The 24,405-nt window shown below is 35.1% G+C and overlaps 1 protein-coding gene across 1 annotated transcript in view; it reads left to right on the top strand.

Moving 5' to 3' along the window:
* The first annotated feature begins 5,862 nt into the window (after positions 1–5,862).
* The window catches only part of gse1a (Gse1 coiled-coil protein a), a 37,251-nt gene continuing 18,708 nt past the window's right edge, over positions 5,863–24,405 (top strand). Inside the window, exons 1-2 of the mRNA XM_059545944.1 lie at positions 5,863–6,046; positions 16,541–16,738. Of these exons, the coding sequence (XP_059401927.1) occupies positions 16,543–16,738 (196 nt within the window). The 5' untranslated portion in view covers positions 5,863–6,046; positions 16,541–16,542. The remainder of the gene's footprint in view (positions 6,047–16,540; positions 16,739–24,405) is intronic.

Genomic DNA, 24,405 nt, shown 5'->3' with positions numbered 1-24,405 from the left:
TTTTTTGACCCACATTAATAGGATTTAAGTACATCTTTATATGTAGTTTCATAATTATTTCTGCTTTCTTTTAGTAAAGTGTACTAAGTATACTAAAGTGTACTACTAAAAACTTGTTTGTCATTTATTTAAAGATATTTGTAATTACACATTTGTAAATGGTGTAATTGCAGTTTAGTACATAATTGGTAAATGTATTAACTTTAAATGTAACACTGAATAACACACTACAGTAAATAAACTTTACATGTGCTAGTATGTTAGTCAACACATCAAAATAATACTTTAAATCACAATAAAAGTTTATTAAACAATGATTAAAAAACATTTTACAGTTTTAAAAAGTGCAATTTTTAAAAGGGTACTTAAAACATATTCATAAAAGGGAACTGTCTTTAAGTACACTTAAGTGGCCGTTTGTTTCATTAGTATCTGGAAATACCTTTTTTTTTATATATACATGCTTTTAAGATTTGAAGTAAACTATAAAGGCACTGAGTGCAATTAAACACTTATTTTTAAAAGGCAGTGTTTGTGAGTAGGCTACTATGTACTGATTGTGTTTATTAAAGTATCATGTTAGCTTAGCAACGTGCTAATGTCAAGCTACTGAATTTAACTCTGTTAACAGGTGTTAGTCAAGTCTCTCTTGCATTTCACACGAGCAGAGCCATTTTTATTACGTGTGGTGTTGCTGACAGCTCACTAGCTTCAGGAACAGAGCTAAACAACCTCATAAGTGACTGATTTGGAGCTCTCTATAGTCAGCAACACAAATAGTGTTCAGCGCGAGAATTAAGTCGCAGTAGACTTCAAGCTCGCTAAGCTAACGCTACAATAAGCATAAAAATACATAACAGACACAAATATAGGGTAAAACAGTCCTGAACTCTTTTACTTCTATCTTTTAGAGTTTAGCTACATCAAGGTTTCTTAGGAGGCAGCATAATTAAGTTGACACTTTTTTGAAATATAAATTATACATGAAATTATATCTTCCTTGCTTGCCTCTGAGCATCAGTCTTTAGAGGCACAGAAAGGTTGTTTTACCGCAGGTTATGTAGACACTCTCCTCTGTGTCTTGTGTTTGTGATACAGACATTCATTCTTCATTCAGACAGTTGCTCGGAGCAATCTGAGGTTAAATGCCTCGCTTGATGGCACAATTTTTGATATGTCAGTTCCAAGACCTCAGCAATTCTTTGCTTTTTATGTTGGTGGCCCAAATCTTCAACCATCATGCAATCACCACACAACGCACCATCACTAATGCTGTTCCTACTATTAAAAGACATCTACATAATGCTATTTAATCACTTTCCTTCTGGTAATGCCTCATTTTGGGTCACAAAAACTTCAAGCAACAGCTGTTAAATAATGCATCGCTATAAATGATTCAAACGGCAGCACTTTGCTGTAGTTTTAGTCCTTTAGATGTTGCCAGTAGCTGAAATTGTTTATAAAAATACATAATCATGGGATTTTTGAGGACGAGAAAACACACAACTGATGTGTGATGTGATGCAATCACAGCCAATCAGAAGATAATTGATGTTTAATGAGCAGTTATAAGTGACAGCATTTGAGACCAATGAGATTAAAGGGGGTGGGGCTACAAAAGAGTGTTTTTAAGCATGAAGTCAGTTGGTTTTCTAGCGTATGGTTAAGTATAAATAATATTTTAATAATAAAAATAATAATATCAGAAAAATATTTTTGTTTGTATTTTCTTTTGTGGTTGCCTGGGGAAGCTTGTTTCCGATAAAGGATAAAATATTAAAATAAACAAAAATGTAAAAAGTTAATTTGCAAGTTTTTATCTCACAATTCTGTCTAATTTTCTTGCAATTCTGAGAAAAATAAATAATATAAATTCAGAATTCTGACTTTTTTCACTATATCATTCATTTAAATTTCACAATTTAGTTTTTTTCGCCACTGAATAAAAAATAAATAATAATTGTGACTTTGTATCTCACAAATCGTACTTTTTTCCTCGCAATTCTTACTTTATATCTCACAATTTCAGCTTTTCATCTCAGAATTGTGCTTTTACTTCTTACAATTGTGAGTTAACATCTCATCATTCTGTTTTATTTTTTTTTATTTTTTTGCAATTCTGGGGATTTGTCAAGATTGTGAGACATAAGGATTGCAAGATGTAAAGTCAGAATTGTGAGAAAAATAACAGAATGGTGAGATAAACTTCTAATTCCAAAATATAAAGTCACAATTACCCTTTTTTTATCCCATGGCAGAAACAAGCTTCCATAGTTATATTATAATCACTAATATAATATGCACAAGCCATACAATGACAAGTCTTTCGACTGAAAAATGTTATCATAAATAAAGAAATATGCACGTGTTTGCTGCAGCTGCATGCATTTTACATGTGTGTATAAGAGAGGACTGGGAAATACAATGTCTTTATGTTTGCCACTGTGTGTGTGTGTGTGTGTGCGATCTTCTCTCAGGGCACAGTGGATATCCTGACATCCTGCTGTTATCTCTATTCCCATTCTCTCTCGCTGGCATGGGCTCACGACCAGGTTCCTGACCGCCGTTGCCACAGCGACCGTGTCAGACACATGCTACTTTCTCAATAATTACTCAACAAGGGAGAGGAGGTGAGTGGAGGGCTAGAGAACGGAGGGAAAAAAGGCAGAGGAGAGGATGAAAGGGAAGGCAATGCGGGCCATGAACCATTTGCACAGAATGGATGATTAAAAGATGGATATGAATGGAAAGAAGATAGATGAAGGGAGGAGAGGAAATGGAAATGACCCTGTGCTTGTCTTGATATATTAATGTGTGTATGCTAAATCATATTACACACATTGTGCACAGGTGGAGGAGCAGTGCTGTTTTTCATGTGTGCATGCATAATCTTATCAGAAATGTGTTTATGATCTTATGCTTAGACCAATCCTTCCAAATGTAAAAATAAATGACAGCATAAATTCTGCTAAATCTTTACATAAAAAAAAATGTAATTCATTTAAAATATAAACAAATATTTTATTTCTATGTTTAATAGTCACATTTATTTTTATATATGTTTACATTTTGTATTTTATTTTTATTTATAATTGATTCAATTTAAATTGATATATTAATATTAATTAATTCATTTAAAATGTAAAATAAAAATAAATTAAATACTTTATTTCTGTCTAATATTCACATTTATTTTCATGTTTTATTTATATTTACATAATTTTGTTTATTTTATAATTTATATATTTAAATATATTGCAGTATTTTTTTTATCTCCTAACTTATTTCTTAATTTGTATGATAAAATTTATTGATAATATATGATAATGGGAGTGACTTTCACATTCAGACATATCTTTTGAGGCCTGATTACAGCGTTTGGATCATAAAGTAGAACAATTGATTATGTGTTTACTTATTGTTCATATTTACATGCAATACACAAGCATGCATTTTAGCAGATGTTGTGGACAGGACAATAATATCAACAGCATGTCTGATTATGTCAAACTTTCAATGAAGCAAAATGCTGCAGGCCAATGTATATGTGTAGATTTAAACACCAAACCCATTGTCAGAAGAAGGCATGAGGTGAATTCTACATGCAAACGTGATGCGTGTAAAAATATAACAGCACATATTATCAGAAATGAAGAGGAAGCTGTTTGAACTGAAGAGTAAAAAGCCCTAAAATACAACATGCCCAAAATCAATGTCAAATGTCAAAATAAGTATAATATAGATAAAACGAGAGGCAATGTGAACAAAGAAACAGAAAAGAAAAGGTTTCACTTTGACATGAGACATAAAAAGTGTTTCAGTGACATTTTTATTTAATTTTTTTGCCAAAGAGATTTTAAGAAGGTGGATAAATTTGGAACGTTTGATATTATAAATATGAACTGGAACAGAACAAACTTTGATGTTGACTTGGCAAAGCCTCGCCTGAAAGTTTAAAATAGTTTTAAAGCATGAAGTCAGGCTTTACAGGCAAAACAGGAAAATGGTGGTACACACAGGGACACTCATATATGTAACTATATATATATATATATATATATATATATATATATATATATATATTATAAACAGAAGGTGTTTGGCCAAGAATATGTTCAGTACTGTGTGTGTGTTTATAAGTATGTGTGTGATCTGAGCTTTTTGGTGAGTAGCAAGGTCAAGCAGTGAGGTGCATAAATGCATTGTGGGATGCTGGGAGATTGTGTTCCCGCTGAGAAGAGATAAATCATGTCAGTTCCACACACAAACACACACACACACACACACTTACTGGTCCACGCACACACTCTTAAAAGCAGCAGGAGCACATGTGCCGCCCCATCATCCATCCTTACTATAGTCTCTCTTCATCTTCCTCCACTGTGTGTGTGTTTCACAGCTGCAGGTGCCTCGGTAATCAGTTAACTGTCATGCACACACACACACAAGCGCACACACACACACACACACACACACACGCGCAGAGAGACACAGAAACAGACTCAGATTAGGCTGCAGGTAGCGTTTATACCACACACATAAAAGCATCCTCTTCTCCTCACCATTAGCACTGAGGTGTGTCATTTGATCACACATGCATACTAACTCAAGGATGCCCTGCAGGTGTGTGTGTGTGCCCAGAATCAGTTGGAAATAGAGGCTTATATATGCCAGGTTGTAAACACTTTCTTCTCTTGTCTTTCTAAAAGACAGAGAGAGAGAGAGAGAGAGAGAGAGAGAGAGGCTATGGAATACAGACTTTCCAAAAATAACTGGATTATTTTCTGTAGAATGAGCTTGTTTTTTGTTACATATGGGATTCTTTTGTTTAAGATTTAGAATCTTTGTTTTAAAGTCTTTGAATGTTGCCTTTGTTAGAAATATTATTCTTATAGTAAATCTGTAATATTTGTTTTGCAGACAAGAGTTTTGAGCATACACTGGATGTTTTTTTGCATTTATTTTGGTAGCATCATGTATAGCCTACCCTAATGAATTCTGATGGACTATTATTTATTATGTTTTATATTTTTCATGTTACATTTGAAGAACATGTTATATATATTTAAGTTTTATTTGATATTTATATGTTTTGTATATCAGATTATATCTTTTAAATCAGTATTTCATAAAATGTGATATAAATACATAAACATTTTTACATTTGTAGGCTTACATATAATTTTTGTTATATCATTTAATTATTTTAATTATTTCATGACATCATATTATGTAATTGTGTATATATATATATATATATATATATATATATATATATATATATATATATATATATATATATATATATATATATATATATATATATATATATATATATATATATAGGCTACATATATATATATATATATACGAATAAATATCGCAATAATAATCTCTTAATAGTCTTGCTGGGTCAATATTAGTCATTAGCAGTCATTACCAGTCATTAATCACTAATTAATCGACTAAGGTGATAATAACCACGCCTCCTGAAGTGAAAAATATAATTAACATTATTGTATTTTCCATTAAAATCCTTAATAGTTTTTTTCATCCTAAAATAAGATTTGAATAAAAGGTGATTAAAAATAATATATATTTTGATTCTGTTATTTGTTTGTATAGCTTTATATATAGAGAAAACATTAAACGGCAAACCGTATAGAAGAATGTCCTATAGCAGCCTATAACTTAAAAACGCAGAGATGTTTGTGTTTGTGAATGTACAGTATCTACATGCAGCATTCCTTCCATCGAGAGCACACATACACACACACACACACACATACACACACACGGAGCGCTCTCTCTCTGTCTCGCTCGGTGTGACTTGACCCCCGTCAGTAGGAGGTCCGTCACCCTTGACTGTGGCTCTTCCTCCGGGGGCGGATCAGTGGAGCAGGTGCTGCGAGGCTCTAAGCGCCGCCTTCACTCACTCCACTGCGGCTCACTCAGCGCTCTCGACCGCCGCGCCGCCGCCGGAGAACGCCATGGATTTACTCCAGCTCTAAATACGCTGGAAACACGCTTTTTCTTCTGTTTTAAGGTGAGTTCTCGAAGGCGGGCTGTGATAAAGAGGCTCGGGCTGAAATGTGCTCGTCACTCGGCTGCGTTTGTTACGAGCTCATCGCTCGCCGGAACACAGCGTGATGTGGGGCGCTTTGTTTTCATTCACAGTCATTCGTGGTCCATCCTGCAAGTGTACACTTAGCTTATTATTTATCATTTTTGTTTATTTAATTAAAGTAGATTACAGCTGTTCTATTTGAACCTGGAATACTGTCGTCTTCCGTGAAAGATAATGATTTTATTGGTTTTGTTATTAGAAATGATATGCTTGATGTGACCTTTGGCTTCCTATCGGGACTCATTCATATTCAGAAGTGTTTAACAGTCTTAAATGTTGGATTTTCAGACTGTGAGTAAGTGTTTGGGGAGTCACGCTGAGTTAGATGACCTTCTGATATTCTGTCACCTCAAGGTTAATTTTCCATCCTTCTCAGACCTCCCTTCTGGATCTTGTGTAAATTAGGTTATTAACACAATATTTGAAAATGCTTCATGGTTAAGCCTGAGATTATAAAATATAGAGAGAACTTATGTATATTGGTTACATTTATGAATGTTAGCCTATAGATTATTCAGCAAAATATGTAAACTAGGTATATATTTTGGCTGGACTGAATATTCTGCCATTTTTTTGTCAATTTAAGATGCGTAGACAGCTTTGTCATATAATAATAAGTATTTTATTAATTTAGCTGAGTTGTAAAATAAGTATTTGGCGTGCATCTGATACTGGCTGTCCAACTTTATAAATATCAGAAGCCTATTGGCCAAAATGGCAAAACCATTTTGTTTAACCATAGAAACTGTTGGTTTGGTCACATCCTGTCTGTTTTACACATTTGAAGTTTTCGTTTTTGAAGTCTCTTGTTTCCTCTTCTGGCTTTGTGTGGTCAGATAAATGTCAGTGTGCTGTGGAAAGTCATATGTGCTCAGCAACCAGTCTAGTTGTACTTACTGGCAGAATGGGAGTTTGCATTATCCAGTCGCACTGACCTTTTTTTTAATAACTAACGGCTGAGGTTTTATTTGATTAGGTGCGAAACTGAAATGCGAGTTGTAGTTTGGGTTAAACTGGAAAGACTGGATGAGTTGGATGTTATGAGAAGGAGTAGTTATGAGAAGTTACTGTAATTACATGCTCAAAAGGCACAGATTAAGGCTTCATTAAGTCAGTAACAGTTGCAATTGAAGTGACGGCAAATCGAATGGAAAAACTCCTAATTCCAACGTTTGAAAATACAAATGCCAAAGCACAATGCAAGTAGCCTATACATGTTTTTACAATAAATATGAGCTGGTACTGTGGTCCAGACCAGTATAGTCTAATGGTTTGATGTGAGTGTATGTTGGGGGTGGTGGGGTGGAGGTGGAGGTGGGGGTTGCAGACGCTTTATAAAGAAACTCCTCATTGACCATTTGACTCCATTAGACTCTTATTTGCTTATGACCAGCTCGATAACGAATATTTACATCTTGAATGCTGATTTGATCGGGCGGTCTTTTGTTCTTTTCCATTTTTAAGCCTTTGTGTGTTGTAGGTGATATAATAATTTTATAATAATATAAAATAATATAATAATAATAATTTTATGTATAAAGCGTGAATTATTATTATTATTTTTAATCAATGATGGTTGGGCACACATGCATTTAAAAATATTATTATATTTATGCATTTATTAGTCACATTTATCCAAAGTGATTTCCATTAGGGGAAATCTTTTTTGTTTTGCTTAATTTTTGTTTTTTGAAAAATAATATATTTTGATTAAAAAAATTATTAGAAATGTAAAAGGTCTAAAGGTCAGTCATGGCAGGGCAAACAAACAGGTGTAAATGTGCGCATTTAAAATTATTATTATATGATATTATATTATATATGTGCATTTAAAATTATATAATAGTGTTATTTTTTTATATTTATACATTTATCAGTATTTTTCATCCAGAGTATTTTACAACAGAGGAACAAACAATTTGGGATTATTTGTGCATAATGTTTTAAAAAAATCTATTTAAAAAAAAAATGTATTTACAAATTGTTAAAAACTGTTTAAAGGCAGTTTATGTATTATATATTATATTATATACATGTATGCATTTAGCAATACTTTCGATTTACAGTATGGTAGAAGAACATAACCAATTAGTCATTCTTTTTTTTTTGATAATTTTTTGAAAAGTAATTATAATAATTTTATTTATAAATAAGTAAAAAAAAAAAAAAGTTTCTTTACAATTAAAAGATGCATTTTATTGTGAGATTCAAGGCAGGAGTAGTGTTTTTTGATCACCTCTGGTTTTGTGATTGATTAACGGGGTGTTGAGGATGGATTATATAATGAAAACCCTTGTGATGAGTGTGTGTGTGTGTGTGTGTGTGTAATCAGCAGTGCTAAACCCTCAGAGACAGACTGTATTGGGATTAGCTCAGATTTCTGCTGCTTCTTTAACTGATGTTGGTCAGCTGTATTTACACACACACATCGGCTGTTTGCACTACAGTGGTCTTCGTTTTGGACATGTCTATCGGGCTGAAGTGACAAGAGAACGTTGTGATTGACACCTTAAAACTTAGGGGACAATCCTGAATAGTGGGGAACAGAAAGTTAATGTGGTCTTAGAAGAACCACATGTAATAAGATACCACGAGAAAAGAGGGAGAGAGAGAGAGCGGTCAAAAGCCTGATCCAATGACCAAAATGAAAAGACAAGAGAAACTCCATCTTTTTTTATCCTATATTTTAGCATGTGACATCATAAATGCTCCCTAGATATCCAAAATGACCAATCAGCACTGCGTACATAGTGACAGTGGGCAAACTCCCAAAGCATAAATACTTACCCAGCATACTTTTTGATGTGTGTCAGCAGTTTTGGGGGCTTAGGAGATGCCAAGTGTCCCTTAGAGGGGACAGCGTGGGATGTAATAAGTTTTCACTTTTTTTTGTTAGAATTTTTTTCTGCTGCTCAAACACAGAGAAAAGCTGTGGGTCCTGATAACTGATAAGAGTATTTATGTTGTAATTGTTCACACAGTGTCAGAGAATACATGCTTCCTTAACTGCCAGGTAAAGCTCCAGTAAACGTGAACTTGGCGCCTTAAAACTTTTGTGCAGTTTAACAATATAACTGCTTCATACTGTGGAAATTAAAAGTTTTGTTGTGATATCTAAAAGTCACAACCTTCTGAGCTGACCTCCGTTAGCACGCACACACACGAAAGTCTTTAATGGAGCACCAATTTATCAGCGATGGAGATGCCTGTGATTGCTAAGACTATTTGTTTGTTTATTTGTAACACAATCAATGAAATCTTTTTTTTAAGAAATTTGGTCTACTGATGTTGTAGAGAGGACCGCTCTAAACCCCCATGATCAAGGTCAATAAATTTTGTCATTTTTATGTCAAAGCAAGGTTAGTTCAGGTAGCAGAATATAATTTGGTGTGACTCCCGGAAGCGTACGGTCCTTTATTAACTAATTAGGCTAATTCATGATATTTTTAAATAAGATACCTTCTACTTGAAAAATATATTTAAAAACACACATTTTTTGGACACTCCTTTTTGTCATTTTTGCCTGCTCAGCATCTATCTGTGTTATGAGAGTCATTCACATGCTGAACATACTGTGCCAAACCTAATAATTACACAGAAGCCAATTATTTCGATTCCCTGGAACCTGTTGCAATATCGCGGTAACCACAAACCTTTATTTGTAATGCCAACCCTTTTTTTATTATTAGTGAAGGGTTTTTGTAAATATCATAGTTATTAGCTTCTGAACCTGAACCATTGATGAAGAATTGTAGGTGCCAATGTATGTCTTTTGGGGGTGATCTAGACTTCTGTCCTGTAGATTTGAAGGGGTTGCTGGTGATCGGCAGCATTTATAATTTAATGTGGTGACTTTGAGGTACCTTGTGTGTCTGAAGTAGTCCTGTGAATAGAAACATTGAGTAAAACCTGCTGAAGATTAGCCTATTTAGTTTGCATTTGATTTTACTTTTAAAACAAGGCTAAAGGGTACTACAGACTTTAACACCTCATTGTGTTCATAACCCTTACAAAATGACTAACAAGAAAGTGCACATGTAATGTAAGCAGTAATTACCAGAACAGGAGGCTGAGGATATGGGTCATGTGCTAAGGTTAGACCACAAGAGCCTTGATTATCAAGACCTGCAAATGCTACAACGGTTGTGTGTATGCTCAGGTGGCTAGAGATGAATCATCTTGTGTCTTCAGATCAGGCAACCAATTGGAGTGCTGATGGATAGGGGCATAATAAGAAAAAAGAAAGGAACGTTAAGTATGCCAGTAGGAAATATGTGGCTTTGTTTGTTGTGTATTATGTTTAAAATATATTGATGTAAGCCTAAGAAGTTTTAGAGGTGAAACCTGAAAAGGTGTGTCTTAAGGTTCTAGGTTAAATGATTGATTAGGAGGATCTGAAATGCACAGTGTTGAGGGTAGTCCAGGACCAGTGTTGGGAACTGTGTTAAATGACTGACTTTGCCTCCAAAACATCAGGCCACACTGCTTGAGACTACCAAAAGAAGCTTAGCATCAGGGCCCTAAGTGAATAGTGTTAGCAGAGCACAGGTGCCTCCAGGCCACTCTACACATACAGTGTGTTCTGACCACTAGGGCCCATGGGTTTCTTTGTATACAACAAATGTGGAATGTGTGGCCCCTTTTGTGCATTAAATGAAAAAGGCTCCCCAAAGAGAACGGTCTGATCTGACCATCAGGGTCCCCAAGTACAGTACAAGCTTAAACCCAGACCACCTCCATAGATATGTACCCAAGAGCCCCTTTGGATAGCATTCTGCCCTGCCAGAAATGGTGTCTTAAATTTGATTGATTTTAGAGACCCGGAAAGAGGCGTAACATGATCGAATTTTCATAAATAACATCAACTAGCATAAATGTAAGTGGACAAATGACTGGATTGTAGGTTCCTGGCTAAGTTGGCAGAAAAGACCTCTTGTACTTATAAAGGAGGATGATGCTTCAGGGCTGAGGGAGCTTATTGTGCATCGTCCAAGGTTTTTTCTCACCTCGAGGGGACGACACTGAGACCATCGCCTGAGATAAGGATCGTGACCGTGGGAAAGCTCTTGAGTGGGAAGAAGAGTAACCTAGTCTTGACTCCAAGGTCATTATCAGAAAGGGTAATCAGACATATTCAGACCAAATTATGAGACTTAAATGCGAATGAGAAATGAGCTGTCAAGTGTGGTCGGAGTAGTAGTGATTAGAGAAGCCACACAACTGCATGCTGCACTACTAGAAATGAAGAATTTCACAACGATGCTGTAGAAGAACCGGTTTAGGTTCCCTAAAAATGGTTCTTCTGAAGCATCACTGTTTTGAAACCTTTATTTTTAAGAGTATAAAGAACATTTTGTGCAGTGGAAAGGTTCTATGTATATAAACGTTTCTTTAAGAATCTTTATTTTTAAAGGAACACTCCACTTTTTAAAATCAAATCAAAGAACTGTGCTGTTGAAACATGGCCGCAGCAGGCACAGTGATATTGCGCAGCGCCTGAAAATAGTCCTCAGCTAGTTTGTGTAGTTGCAGCAATAGCAGAGTTGCTGGGAACTATTTTTAGGCGCTGCGTGAAATCACTGGGCCTGCTACGGCCATGTTATGGCAGCACAGTTCCTTGATTATTACGCCAGAATTTAAGTATAGTATAGAAAATCGCAACTTTTCATTTTCCACTGGTCTTAGTACACGATATAACTGCAGAAGAGTCAAGTTTTAAATAGGAAAAATATCAAAACTTTTTTGTCTTTTTTTTTTTGTATGCGATGCTACTGGTCTAATAGGATTCAATGATGTATGCTAGCTATGCTAAAAGTGCTATCGCCAGACCCGGAGATCGGCTGAATGGATTAAAAAATGGTAAAACCACCTGGGAGAGTTGGAGAATGAGCCTATTTCCAAAAAAAAAGTGGAGTGTTCCTTTAAGAGTGTGATACAGAGTGATCTGGTCTAAATGAGGAAGTTTAATGGACTAATTATCGAACCTTGTGGGACACCAGTGGTTTGGGGGCAGGGAGAACAGTGTGAGACTTTCAAGGCATCCTGGAAAGACCTGTTATCCCAAGAAAATACAATTCAAAATGCACTCAGTCAGCTTTGAGATCAACAGGTTGTAGATAACTGTAAATTACTGCAGACAGATCCAGAAAATCAATACAAAACTAATCAAGGACATTCAAGTCTAGCGTAAGGGCTTCAGTTATGGAAAGTGGAGTTGTTTCGGTACTTACACACAGTGTAAGGTCTTCAACCTTTAAGCCCTTTGTAACCAGTAGCTCTGTGATCAACGTTCTCTCTAGTTATCAATCTCTATTGTTGTCCCAACCAATTAGTGCATTTCACTGTGGAAGTATCAGTACCATTCTAGTCCTCATCCATCTTTAATATTGTCAGTAAAACACGCACACATACACACTGGGATTAATGAGCAGAAGCCAGGTGTGTGTGAGGTGCTTTATCTAGTCTTAATGAATGCGGGGTAGCAGATCTCTGTAGTCGCCCATGCATCAATGCTTGTCTGTCATCATTATGGACATGTATGTGTGTGAGTGTGTTCATTTGTGGCCAACAAAGCACTATGACACATCATCCATCACTCAGTCTTTTATCCCTGCTGTTTCTCTCATTGAATTTACATGAGCCGGTCATGTCGACAAGGGCTGGGTCAATTTGCATTGGCTGAAGTGTCTAATGAACAAGCTTATTAGAGAGCCAGTTGGACTGTTTTTGCTGACTCGAACCGCAGCTAAAGCCTCTGGGAAAAAAAACAGCAGAGCAGGATTTCATCTCTGTGAGAGAAGAGATCTTCACATAGCAAGCCTCAGGCACTTTAAGTGAGCCATTTTAAACATTTGGCAATTCATTCTGAATGGCCAGCTGGAGATCTAATGATTTTTGTACAGTATCCTTTTTGTGTTTGTATATGAGACTATAATAAAAGGTGTGAGTTTATTAAGCCACAGACCTACAGTAAATCCTGCTAGACCAGGGATTAAAAAAATGCTTTTCCGTGGTAGTTTGAGGTGTAGGTGTGTCTGTGAGTGCATAGATGTCAAATGATGTGGAATATTTCACTAAGCATGCCAGATGACTAATTGACTCCTTTAATAAGGTTGTAGTTCATGCTAAAAACTGGACTGAAGCAACAGTGTTTATTGTTGTCAAAGCAATATTATCGTTTAGGGAAACCAAATTTACCATTTATAAATGCTTTGATATTAATATGTGTAAATAGAATATCATGGTGGCTTATATGTTTTTGTCCTTTTGGACTTCTGCTGTGTTGCTTTTGTGAAGCTTGACAGTCCTACAGAAATTCCCATTTACTTTACTGTAAAAGAGCAGCTTGGGCATTCTGCTAAATATCTAATTTCACGTTCCACAGAATATGTGGGGTTATTAGATGATGACAGAGTTGTTGTTTTTGGGAGAATGAGTGCTTTAAGGCATCCTAAATGTTCTCTCTGTCCCACTCCTTGACATAACAGTTTATAAATCCCTCTGTGTTGAGAGGGCCGTCTCTCCCAGAATGGCGGTGTGCCGGAAGATACCTCTGGCTTTTCTCATTTCCACAGCGACCAGAGACTCTCTGTTATCTCTGATTGACACCATCCAGGAGGGAAAGTGTGAGCTGCAGAGATGAGAGGAAGGGGGCGGTGAGCGCATGAGGGTTCAGTAGCAGATTGATTGAGAATGTTTATCAAGAGAAAGAGAGAATGAGGGAGATAAAGAGAAGATGCCTGGTTGTAGCATGCAAATGAGAGGACGGATGACAGCTGTGTTTCAAGAGCGCATGATATGATGATTTGATTGATAAGCTCTTAACAGGATTGGAGAGTGGTGGATATAGTGGTTTGCTTAATGGCAGGAAGAAAACCTTGTTTCAGTTATATGCTGCACTTGTTTATATATTATGTGAGGATTATAACTTTATTATGAATCCTATTGACATAGTGTATTGATTACATTCTTAATTTAACCACAATTTATGCTGTCGCGTTTAAAAAAATATTTTTTTTATTGTTTTAATTTTTGTTCACTACGAAATAAGCCAATTTTTTTTTTAATTAATTTAATTCTTTTTATTTTTTTAGTTCATTATGAAAGCTGAGGCCATACATTTTGTTTTGTTTTAATTTGTTTTACTTTTACCGCCATTTTTTACATTTTGTTTTTTTTGTAGTTTACTAAAGAGGTCATGCATGTTGTGCTGTTTCATTTTACTGTTTTGTTTTTGTTTTAGTTCACTACAAAAGCCTTAAGAGACCATATGTTTTTGTTGTGATTTTGTAAATTTTCTTTTATTTTTTTAGTTCACTAAGAAAAAAGCTCTGCGTGTTGTTTTGCTGTATTTTAGTTGTCTTTTATTTTATTTGTAGTTTACTACAAAAGCTCTAAGAGGTCATACGTTTTGTTTTGTTTCATTACAGAAGCCATTAGAGGCTGTGCATTATTGCCATCTTCTGTTGTGTTTTGTTTGCATTTTGTTAGTTTTTTTCCTTTGCTTTGTTCAAAATTCTAATCAGATTTTTTTGTTTGGCAGATTATATATATAAAAAGAACAAATTGCAAATTATGTGTATTAATGTGCCTGAATTATAACGCTATTTAAGATGAATCCGATTAATCTGTTCAGTTCAACCACCGGACATATAATGTTCTCTTACTCTGCCTGTTTGGATGCGTAAGGCTCCATTAAGTCGTAATGAAGTTGTGGCTGATGGCAGAGGATGCTGCTGCCAGCTCTCCTAACTGCCCTAAGTTCATTATTAATTGTTTTGCTCGGTTCAGCAGAAGGGCAAGGGTGAGGCAGAGTTTATCACGATAAAGCAAGCTTTTGTTTGTTTCTGATACAAACGCTGGCAGTGAGTGAAAGCTGGAGGTGTGTGAGAGAGTGATACACAAAAGAAGGAAGTTGTTGAAACTCAAAAGTTCAGATCTGGAACCTAACATGTGAAATGTTTAACATGTCTATTAATATGTTCTCCCCTCCAAACCTAAAAAAAAAAAAAAAAAAAAAAAATTATATATATATATATATATATATATATATATACCAGTTATTGTATCAGGCGCTAAATCATTGCAAGCAACATATGCAAATAAATGTGGTTATCAGTTTATGCAATTCATTGCTAGCAAACTTCCCCTTTATGTTGTAACCCTCTAAAGCACACAAAGGGAAAAATAGTCAGAAAAATATTTTTTAAAAAGAGAACAATTTATTGCAACTTTATATAGAAAAATTATTTAAAACTTAAAAAGTAAGCGATTTTTGTAAAAAAAAAAAAAAAAAAAAAAAAAAAAGATGGAAATTGTAATTTTTTTTCATGTAAATCAATGAGATCTTTATGACAGAATAACTTACTACTTACATAAATTGCAAATTAATATCAATTGTCACTTTATCTCACAAAGATGTTTTAGTAAGAAGATATTTAAATGCTTATATATATATATATATATTATTGTGGGGGTAAAACATTTACATACAAAACATTTAGTTTTGTTTTGCATATTGTTTTAGTCTGATTTGTTCTGTTTTTGTTTATGGTTTCATTTGTTTGCTTCGTTCCTCTTTTGTTATGCTATTTGTGTTGTTTTGCATTTTGTTTTATATATTTTTTTTGGATTTCGCATTTGGATTTTTTTTTTTTTTTTTTTTTACTATTATTGTGTCTAGCTTTTTGTTTATTATTTTGTGTTTCAGATTGTTTTGTGATTTTTTTTTTTCTTTTTTTCTGCGTTTTCATTTACTTTTGTTTCCGTTTTGTTTTGAATGTAGTTTTTTCTGATTAGTTTTGTTTTTGCTTTTGTTTTGTTCTGCTATTTGTTTAATGCAAAACAATACAATGATGATTGCGAGATTAACAAACAAAAGTTCCTTTATAATAAATTGTTCCTCAAAGCCTCAAAATAATCATATTTGATACTGACAGTTTAACATTAGTATAATATTAAGTTATTTTTATGTTTACTTAATCAATAAAGATTTCACGGCAAAAAGACACATGAACCACTAGCTAAATGTGGACGTTTTTACAATTATGCCAAATTATACTTCCTAAAAAAGTATAAACTATAAATCAGATCAGGCACGTAGTAGATTCTGTACAACAGGTTTTTCAGCAAAGGTTTGATCATGTTGATAATTTAGAAATATGATACAGTAGGCTACAGTAGACACACACACACACACACACACAAACACATTCTCTCCATCTTTGAATCAGAGCTTGTGCGAATCAAAGCTCGCTCGGAGTGGAGATAAAAATAGATTTGAATTGAACTCAGTCTTAAATTTGAGGATATAATCTATATAGTCTCGTTTACTGGCTGAATGTCAGCCTCTACATTTCCTCTGTGATTGTGAATTCAGTTTTGAACAGAAACTACATCTTTCTGTCTCTACAGTTATGAGCCATGAGCCCAAGTCTCCATCATTAGGCATGATTTCGGCAGCACCATGCAGCATGGCGACTGTAAGCCCCCTCACTCCTTCCCCCATCAGCGGAGCAATGGTAGGCAACGGGAGCCCTGCGTCTCAGTCTGGACACTCAGGATTCGCCGCCGCTCTCCGCAAGCTCGCCAAACAGGCCGAAGAGCCAAGAGGTGAGCGCCCTTTCCTCTGCTCTCTATCCATCGCTCTTTATCCTATTACCCATGATGCCCTGCTGAACAGGCAGCAGGTGTGTTTGACTTGAAGCGGTGCTGCACAGACCGATCAGTGTATGACATCAAAGTACTGCGAGATCTGTCTGCGCAGCGCTGCTTCAAGTCAAACACACCAATATGTTGCTGTAGTCAGCAGATCTTTACTATTAGTGCAGCAACACTGTTGCACTTTAATGTCCTGTTTTACTTCGAGGTAGTTTCTTTCTATCTATGTTCATGTGCACCCACAACCTCTAGGTTTGTCTAAGCCGTTCTTTTGTTTCTGCTGTTTGTTTATTTTGTATTTTTTGTATCTTTAATTTCCGTTATGTGTGTGTGTGTGTGTGATTTTATTTCAGTTTATTTTCATTTTTATTTTTTGTAATTTTGTGTTTTATTTTTTGTGGTATTTGTTTTGTGATTTATTAAGTTTTCTGATTTGTTTTGTTTGTTTTGCTTTGTTCTTTCTGTTTAGTTTTTTGTTCTGCTATTTATTTTAGTTTTGTTTTTATTCTACTTTTTGTTTTGTTTTCAAACTGTGATTTGCGTTTTCATTTATTTTTGTTTAGTGTTTTTTTTTGGGCTTTGTCATTAATTTTTCTGATTTGTTTTGTGTTTTTGTTTTCATTGATTTTGTTAAGCCATTTAGTTTTTTCTGATTTGTTCAGAATAATTTTTTTGACTTTTGTTCTGCTGCTTTTTTTCTGATTTGTTTTGTGATTTTATTTAATTTGTGTGTTTTCTGCTGTTTGTTTTGTCTTTTTGTTTTGTGATTTTTCTTTTTTTTCTGTTTCTGTTATGGTTTGCCACTGCTTACATGGTGACTGATATATTATGCATTGTAACGTCATGACCATTAGCATAGTTGCAGTAAGTCTTTTAAAGCAGCATGTAAACAAGCACACCGCCATATGTACTCGTGTAATATGGACAGCCATTCTTTGCTCAGCGTGAGTATGAGTGTGGGTTGTGGTTTCTGTCAACAAATTGTGAATAGATTTGAATAATATTTGCATATGGGTTTGCAGCATTTCAGATGGCTGGCACAACATTTATCTACCCATCTGTCTGTGTAATTGTAATAGTCATCGCCAAAAAAACCTAAACACACACACACACATTACATACAATATCAAGTTTTAGACTATGTTTTCTACTATTGTCTTGGCATTTAAGATCTAGAATAGATCTACGAAATTGTCATCTGTCAGACTTGTTTCACTCTACATTATATGAAACCAACATCGGCTGAAAAGACAAGACATTCAATGCATTATGTTTTGAAGAAAAACAGTGCAGTTTAACAAGCGTCTTCTTGAAGGAGCTCAAGCATACATGGTTTGGCCGTGTGTTTATCGACATGATGCATTGTGAGTGATCATTATATTCTTCTCTCCAATTCTCTGAGACAGAGAGAAAAGAATTATATTGATTGGTTAAGAGCTTGTATGCCAGTAATTTCTATAGAGCTTCTCTAAGTGTCTTTTTACTGCTGTCTCTGTGAGTTTATCACGCTGTGCATACGGCTCTGCCTCTGCTTGTCACTTTATGCGCGCGTATACTCTTTGACTAGGGTAATTCAATGACAGTCAATGCTCTGTCTCAGATTGCTAAGCCTGTTTGGAAAAGCTGTCTTTTGTTTAAGGCTTTTCCTCTGTGTGTGTGTGTGTGTGTGTCCTTGCTGATGCTGGTTGTCCTGTGTAACTGACATCCCAAGTTCACACATGCACAAACACACACATTTCTTTCTCTCACTTTCTTTGTTCTCTCAGTGTTTAACAGATAGTGTGACTGCAAACATATTAAATTTCAGCTCTCATATACAGATATGATAAATATATGTAAGAGTAAAGCAAAACAAGATGTTTACATTATCTGATTAGCATCTGGCTAAGAGGCTGTAGGTTGTTATGGGTGTTTGCCAGGTCTTGCTGTGGAGTTTTAGCATACTTTTAAAGTACAGAAACAATATATTTTAAAAGAATATAACTGAATGTAATGTTTAAATGAACATTTATTATATTTAAAGGGTGTATTTGATGTAACAGAATATGTTGACATGCTTTAATGTTCAAAGAACACATTGTTTTTCAAATACTGTACATTATTATAGGTCCTTTCATTTTCTACAAAGTCCCTCCTTCTGACAAGCTCAGTCTGCTCTGATTGGCCAACTGACCCAGTGCATTGTGATTGGCCGAACACTACAAACACTCTTCGAAAATGAAACTTCCCTTTCCATAATCACAAGCTTCATCTTTTAAAATGTGTAAAGACAGTTAATAAAATGTCTTTAGATTTACCATCAGTTCAAGCCTGAAAGAGGAACAGAGTCGTGTGACAGACACCGTGATGAAGCTCGTATGTTTGTAGTACACAAGCCACGGATGGTTAAGACAGCTGACTGTATGACAGTCTCTCTCTCTCTCTCTCTCTCTCTCTCTCTCTCTCTCTCTCTCTCTCTCTCTCTCTCTCTCTCTCTCTCTCTCTCTCTCTCTCTCTCTCACACAAACACACACACACACACACACGCACACAAACACGCGACACGCAAAACTCTGCATTTGAACATTCAATAGCAAATACTTAAACTAATAACAAAACATCCTTCCAGCAGCTGATTCAGAAGCGTCAGATTGTCATAGCAAAGTCAGAATGACCTCGTCTCTTAGGTTCATTAAGCGGTCGTCCATAAAATGTGTTGCTGTTCTGTTCTGTAATCTTAAAGATTCCTAAATGCATCTACTTTCTGAAGGCCAAATAAAGTGCTTATGCTTTCTCCTAGATACACAGAGCATCTCCCTGACATGACTGTTTCAACACTGACTGTGTTACTGAAACCACGCCTTCTTGCTTTAGTGAACATTTGGACAGCATTATGCAAATATTTCCACATAGTGACGTAGAGATGTGGGGCGTGTTTAAACGAGGTGTTTTATGAGGGCATGGCAAAGTCTTAACTTTGATAAAGAATATCTCTTTGGATTTGAGACTTTAGTCTTTGCAACTTTACAGATCTTCATTATGCACCAAGAGCTTGTAACCCTCCAAAGAAAATTTAAATTGCATCATATGACCCCATTAAATTTATGTTAAATGCAATTATTTGAACTTAGATGTGCTTTTTTTGACCCACTTAAGTAGATCTTTATGTACTTTGTTTAAAGTGTACTGCTGAATGTACTGACAAGCATTTATGATCAACTAAAATATACTTAAACTTGTATGTCATGTATTTAATTAATTGTAATTACACATTTTTAATTAAGTTATAATTTAGTACATTTAAAATATATTTAAACAAAGTATCAAATAACATACTAGTTAAAATGATAATCAAGTACTTTACACATGCTTTAGTAAGTTTAGGGTGCGTTCACATCTGTAGTTTGGTTCATTTGGTCCGGACCAAGGGCAACACCTTATACATTGGAGTATTTTCACCTGTCTTGGGTCCTTTTTACACCAAACTGATTACTCTCCTCCAAACCAAACACGTGACAACATCCACATCACTCGTTGGCCAGATTGGCCTTTTTGATTGGTCAGAATTAATGTGAGGGAAAATTCCAACAGAACTCCCAGAACTGTTGATTTGACATTATTACAAACTGCACTTAGTATAAATAATACTAATAATAACACATTTAATTTTATGCAGCGCCTACATAATGTTACTTCTCAAAAGGATAAAAAGTGTACTTGATTGCGTTAAGAAATAATTAATGAAGCGTATCTCTTTAAGCACACTTAAGTGGCCTTTTATTTTATCAATATTGGTATCTGCAAGTACAGTTTTATTTTATTATTTTTTTAAATATACTTTTAAGATTTGAAGTACACTACAAGTGCACATTCAATAGAATTAAGCACTCTTCTTTTTCACAAAAGCAGGTAGGTGCTATTTGGGTGTTGTTGATTGATGTTGACTTGCCAAATATCAACTTTCTATATATAAATATGGCCTTCAATGAAAGTTTAGGGGCTTTTACACCAGTTTTATTGTTAAACCTGTTATATATAGCACGATATGAGGTATCTTACATGACTTAAGCATGAATAGTGTGGGACGAGTTTCTTTGGCTTTCGAAAAACCCCTAACCATGAATGCTGGCAACAGTAATAGCGACGCTTTCCTTTGACCACTTAGTATGAGTTGTCTAAGCTTTCTAGGTGGAACAAATATCATATATGTGAAAGACTAAAGTCAAATGTACCACAGGAGTGAAGTAGTAGAAAAGCGTGAGTCTTATCAGCTGTGTGGCAGGCAGCGGCGCTCTGAGGAGGCCTGACCTACTTTACTCTTTGTGTTGGGTGTCTTATATAGATAGTGCTCTTAGCGGCTGTGGGGGTTTTCTGTGCTGTGTGGTTTTCGAGCTTTGTGCGTAGGTTTCTGGCTTAATAAGGAAAGTCATTTCTCACATGCACTCTCTGCAATCGAAACCGCAAGAAGTGCATATTGTGGAAGGGGTAATGTACAGTCTGCCGTTCATTATCAGCGGCAGGGCGAGGGGAGCTTGTACGTGATCCTGCTTATTACACGGCTGGTTGCCAAATAGATAAATACATGGATCTGAACTATTGATTTAAGTCTAAATTGTTGCATTATCTACCATCCCTATCTAAACCATTGTTTTACAGGAAATAATCTGCCTAGCAACTGGAACAGCGTTACAATATTAAATAAGAAATTTCTGTGTTCCATAAGTTGTTAATCTGAAATTGGAGTTCACATATTTGCGTTTCCTTCTCTCATCCAGATCTTCGTGTCCTTCTCTGGTGCTTCGTTTCTTAAGTGACATTTCCTTTTTCTTGCTTCTAGTCAGTAGTCAGCGCTCAGAAGTTCCTGTCCTGCAGGGCTGTTTTTACTCCAGTTGGCAGAGAATAGTTTTGATTCGTAAGATGGCAGCAATAAATGTTGATTTTTCTTTGATTTATTTGGCTGATTTTATTTTAATATAGAATTGTATTTGATGTGAAAGTATAGAAGTCTGCAGAATAATGAGAGATGAAAGTATTTTATTTTAATATATTACATTTTAATATATTCTAATATATATTATTATTATATTTTATATTTTATTTTATTTAACATTATTTTAGCATGCATTAAAAAAATAAAAAAATAATAATTATGTATGTATATATGTGTGTGTATATATATATATATATATATATATATATATATATATATATATATATATATATATATATATATATATATATATATATATATATAATATGAATGAATTACATTTAATTAATTTGACATCTTAATAATTTTCAGTTATTTTATCTCTCTCTCTATATATATATTTGCTTTTAATATACTGTTTTAATCCCATATAACATATACTGAAATAATATATGTAAATTAATTATATTTTATTATATATTAATAAATAAAGAAACAAACAATTGATATTTAAAAAATATATTTATAATATTTATATTTGATTTAACTCTGGTTCCATTTCTAGCCATTGTATGTTTAATCACATTTTTTTCTCCCCAGTAAAATAATTGTTAATAAATAGATCTATAATTGATAAAGTATGAAAATAAATTATTATATTTACATCAGAATTTTTATTTAAATGAAAATATGAGATATATAAAACTAGCCACACAGATACCGGTGTGTTGCTGTGGAAAGCAGTGAAATAGTGTACTATTTAGCCAATGTTATACACACATATTTGAGTGCTCCGTGCTGATATTGACCATCTAGAATGAAGCATTCTGGAGCTGGGCGTAATAAATAGCGATATAAGATTCACATGAAGTTTCTCTCTTTGTGCACTTGGTTGTGAGACACAAAGACTGTCTTTGTTCTGTGTGGAGTGTCAATTCAGAAATGTATGTGCACACACACACACACACTCTAGCAATCTTTGATCACAGTACAACTCTGCGTTACCGCGGTATGAGTGTGTGTTTGTGTTCATGAGTTTACCGCGGGGAGATGGCAGTGTTTGTTTCTTTCTCTCTTTAAACTGGCATCTGATCTGACAGCCCAGAGGGGCCTTTGATAGCGGCGAGGCTGGCAGTCAGGGAAGTGATGATATATGTTCACTTCTTCTGACAAGTTGTTAGTTCAGTCTGGCATGCAAACACACATAAATGAATCCCCTTACTTTGCCACTTCTACTGCTCTGTCTTTGCCTCTGATGTTATTATACAGTACGGTTCTCTTACATTGTTGAATGTTGCAGTTTATGAGAAACCACTCCTTTGTTGGGAGCTGCAATTCTAATACAAGGATTGTGTTGAATTGTATTAATTAACTTTTGATAATACATGAATATAAATTCATAAATTTACGTCTAATTAATTTTAATATAAATTAATGACTATATGCTTATGATATATTATGTTCATATCATGTCATATAAATAACCGATATATAACTAATATATTAAAATATATGAAAATAAATCCAGTATTTTAATAAGTATTCCTTCATTTTTGCCTTTTTCAAAATTGTCTAATCTTCTGTATTACAAGTTAAATTAGAAATAAATAAATAGGCCTGTATAAAATAAGTGTTAAGAAATTATAAATTTCTTATTGGGTTAGAATGGCAGACTTGACATGTTAAAAGGAGGGTGATGCTTGAAATCATTGTTCTTCCATTGTTAACCATGGTGAACTGCAAAGAAACGTGTGCAGCCATCATTGCGTTGCATACAAATGGCTTCACAGGCAAGGATATTGTGGCTACTAAGATTGCACCTAAATCAACAATTTATAGGATCATCAAGAACTTCAAGGAAAGAGGTTCAATTCTTGTAAAGAAGGCTTCAGTGTGTTCAAGAGAGTCCAGCAAGCGCCAGGATCGTCTCCTAAAGAGGATTCAGCTGCGGGATCGGAGTGCCACCAGTGCAGAGCTTGCTCAGGAATGGCAGCAGGCAGGTGTGAGCGCATCTGCACGCACAGTGAGGCCAAGACTTTTGGAAGATGGCCTGGTGTCAAGAAGGGCAGCAAAGAAGCCACTTCTCTCCAAAAAAAACATCAGGGACAGATTGATCTTCTGCAGAAAGTATAGTGAATGGGCTGCTGAGGACTGGGGCAAAGTCATGTTCTCCGATGAAGCCCCTTTCCGATTGTTTGGGGCATCTGGAAAAAGGCTTGCCCGGAGAAGAAAAGGTGAGCGCTACTATCAGTCCTGTGTCATGCCAACAGTAAAACATCCTGACACCATTCATGTGTGGGGTTGCTTCTCATCCAAGGGAGTGGGCTCACTCACAATTCTGCCCAAAAACACAGCCATGAATAAAGAATGGTACCAAAACACCCTCCAACAGCAACTTCTTCCAACAATCCAACAACAGTTTGGTGAAGAACAATGCATTCTCCAGCACGATGGAGCACCGTGCCATAAGGCAAAAGTGAGAACTAAGTGGCTCGGGGACCAGAATGTTGAAATTTTGTGGAAACTCCCCAGATCTTAATCCCATTGAGAACTTGTGGTCAATCCTCAAGAGGCGGGTGGACAAGCAAAAACCCACTAATTCTGACAAACTCCAAGAAGTAATTATGAAAGAATGGGTTGCTATCAGTCAGGATTTGGCCCAGAAGTTGATTGAGAGCATGCCCAGTCGAATTGCAGAGGTCCTGAAAAA

The sequence above is a fragment of the Carassius carassius genome, chromosome 50, assembly GCF_963082965.1.
Source record: "Carassius carassius chromosome 50, fCarCar2.1, whole genome shotgun sequence".
In the NCBI taxonomy this organism is placed as follows: Eukaryota; Metazoa; Chordata; class Actinopteri; order Cypriniformes; family Cyprinidae; genus Carassius; species Carassius carassius.
This window is presented reverse-complemented; position numbering and strand designations above follow the sequence as displayed.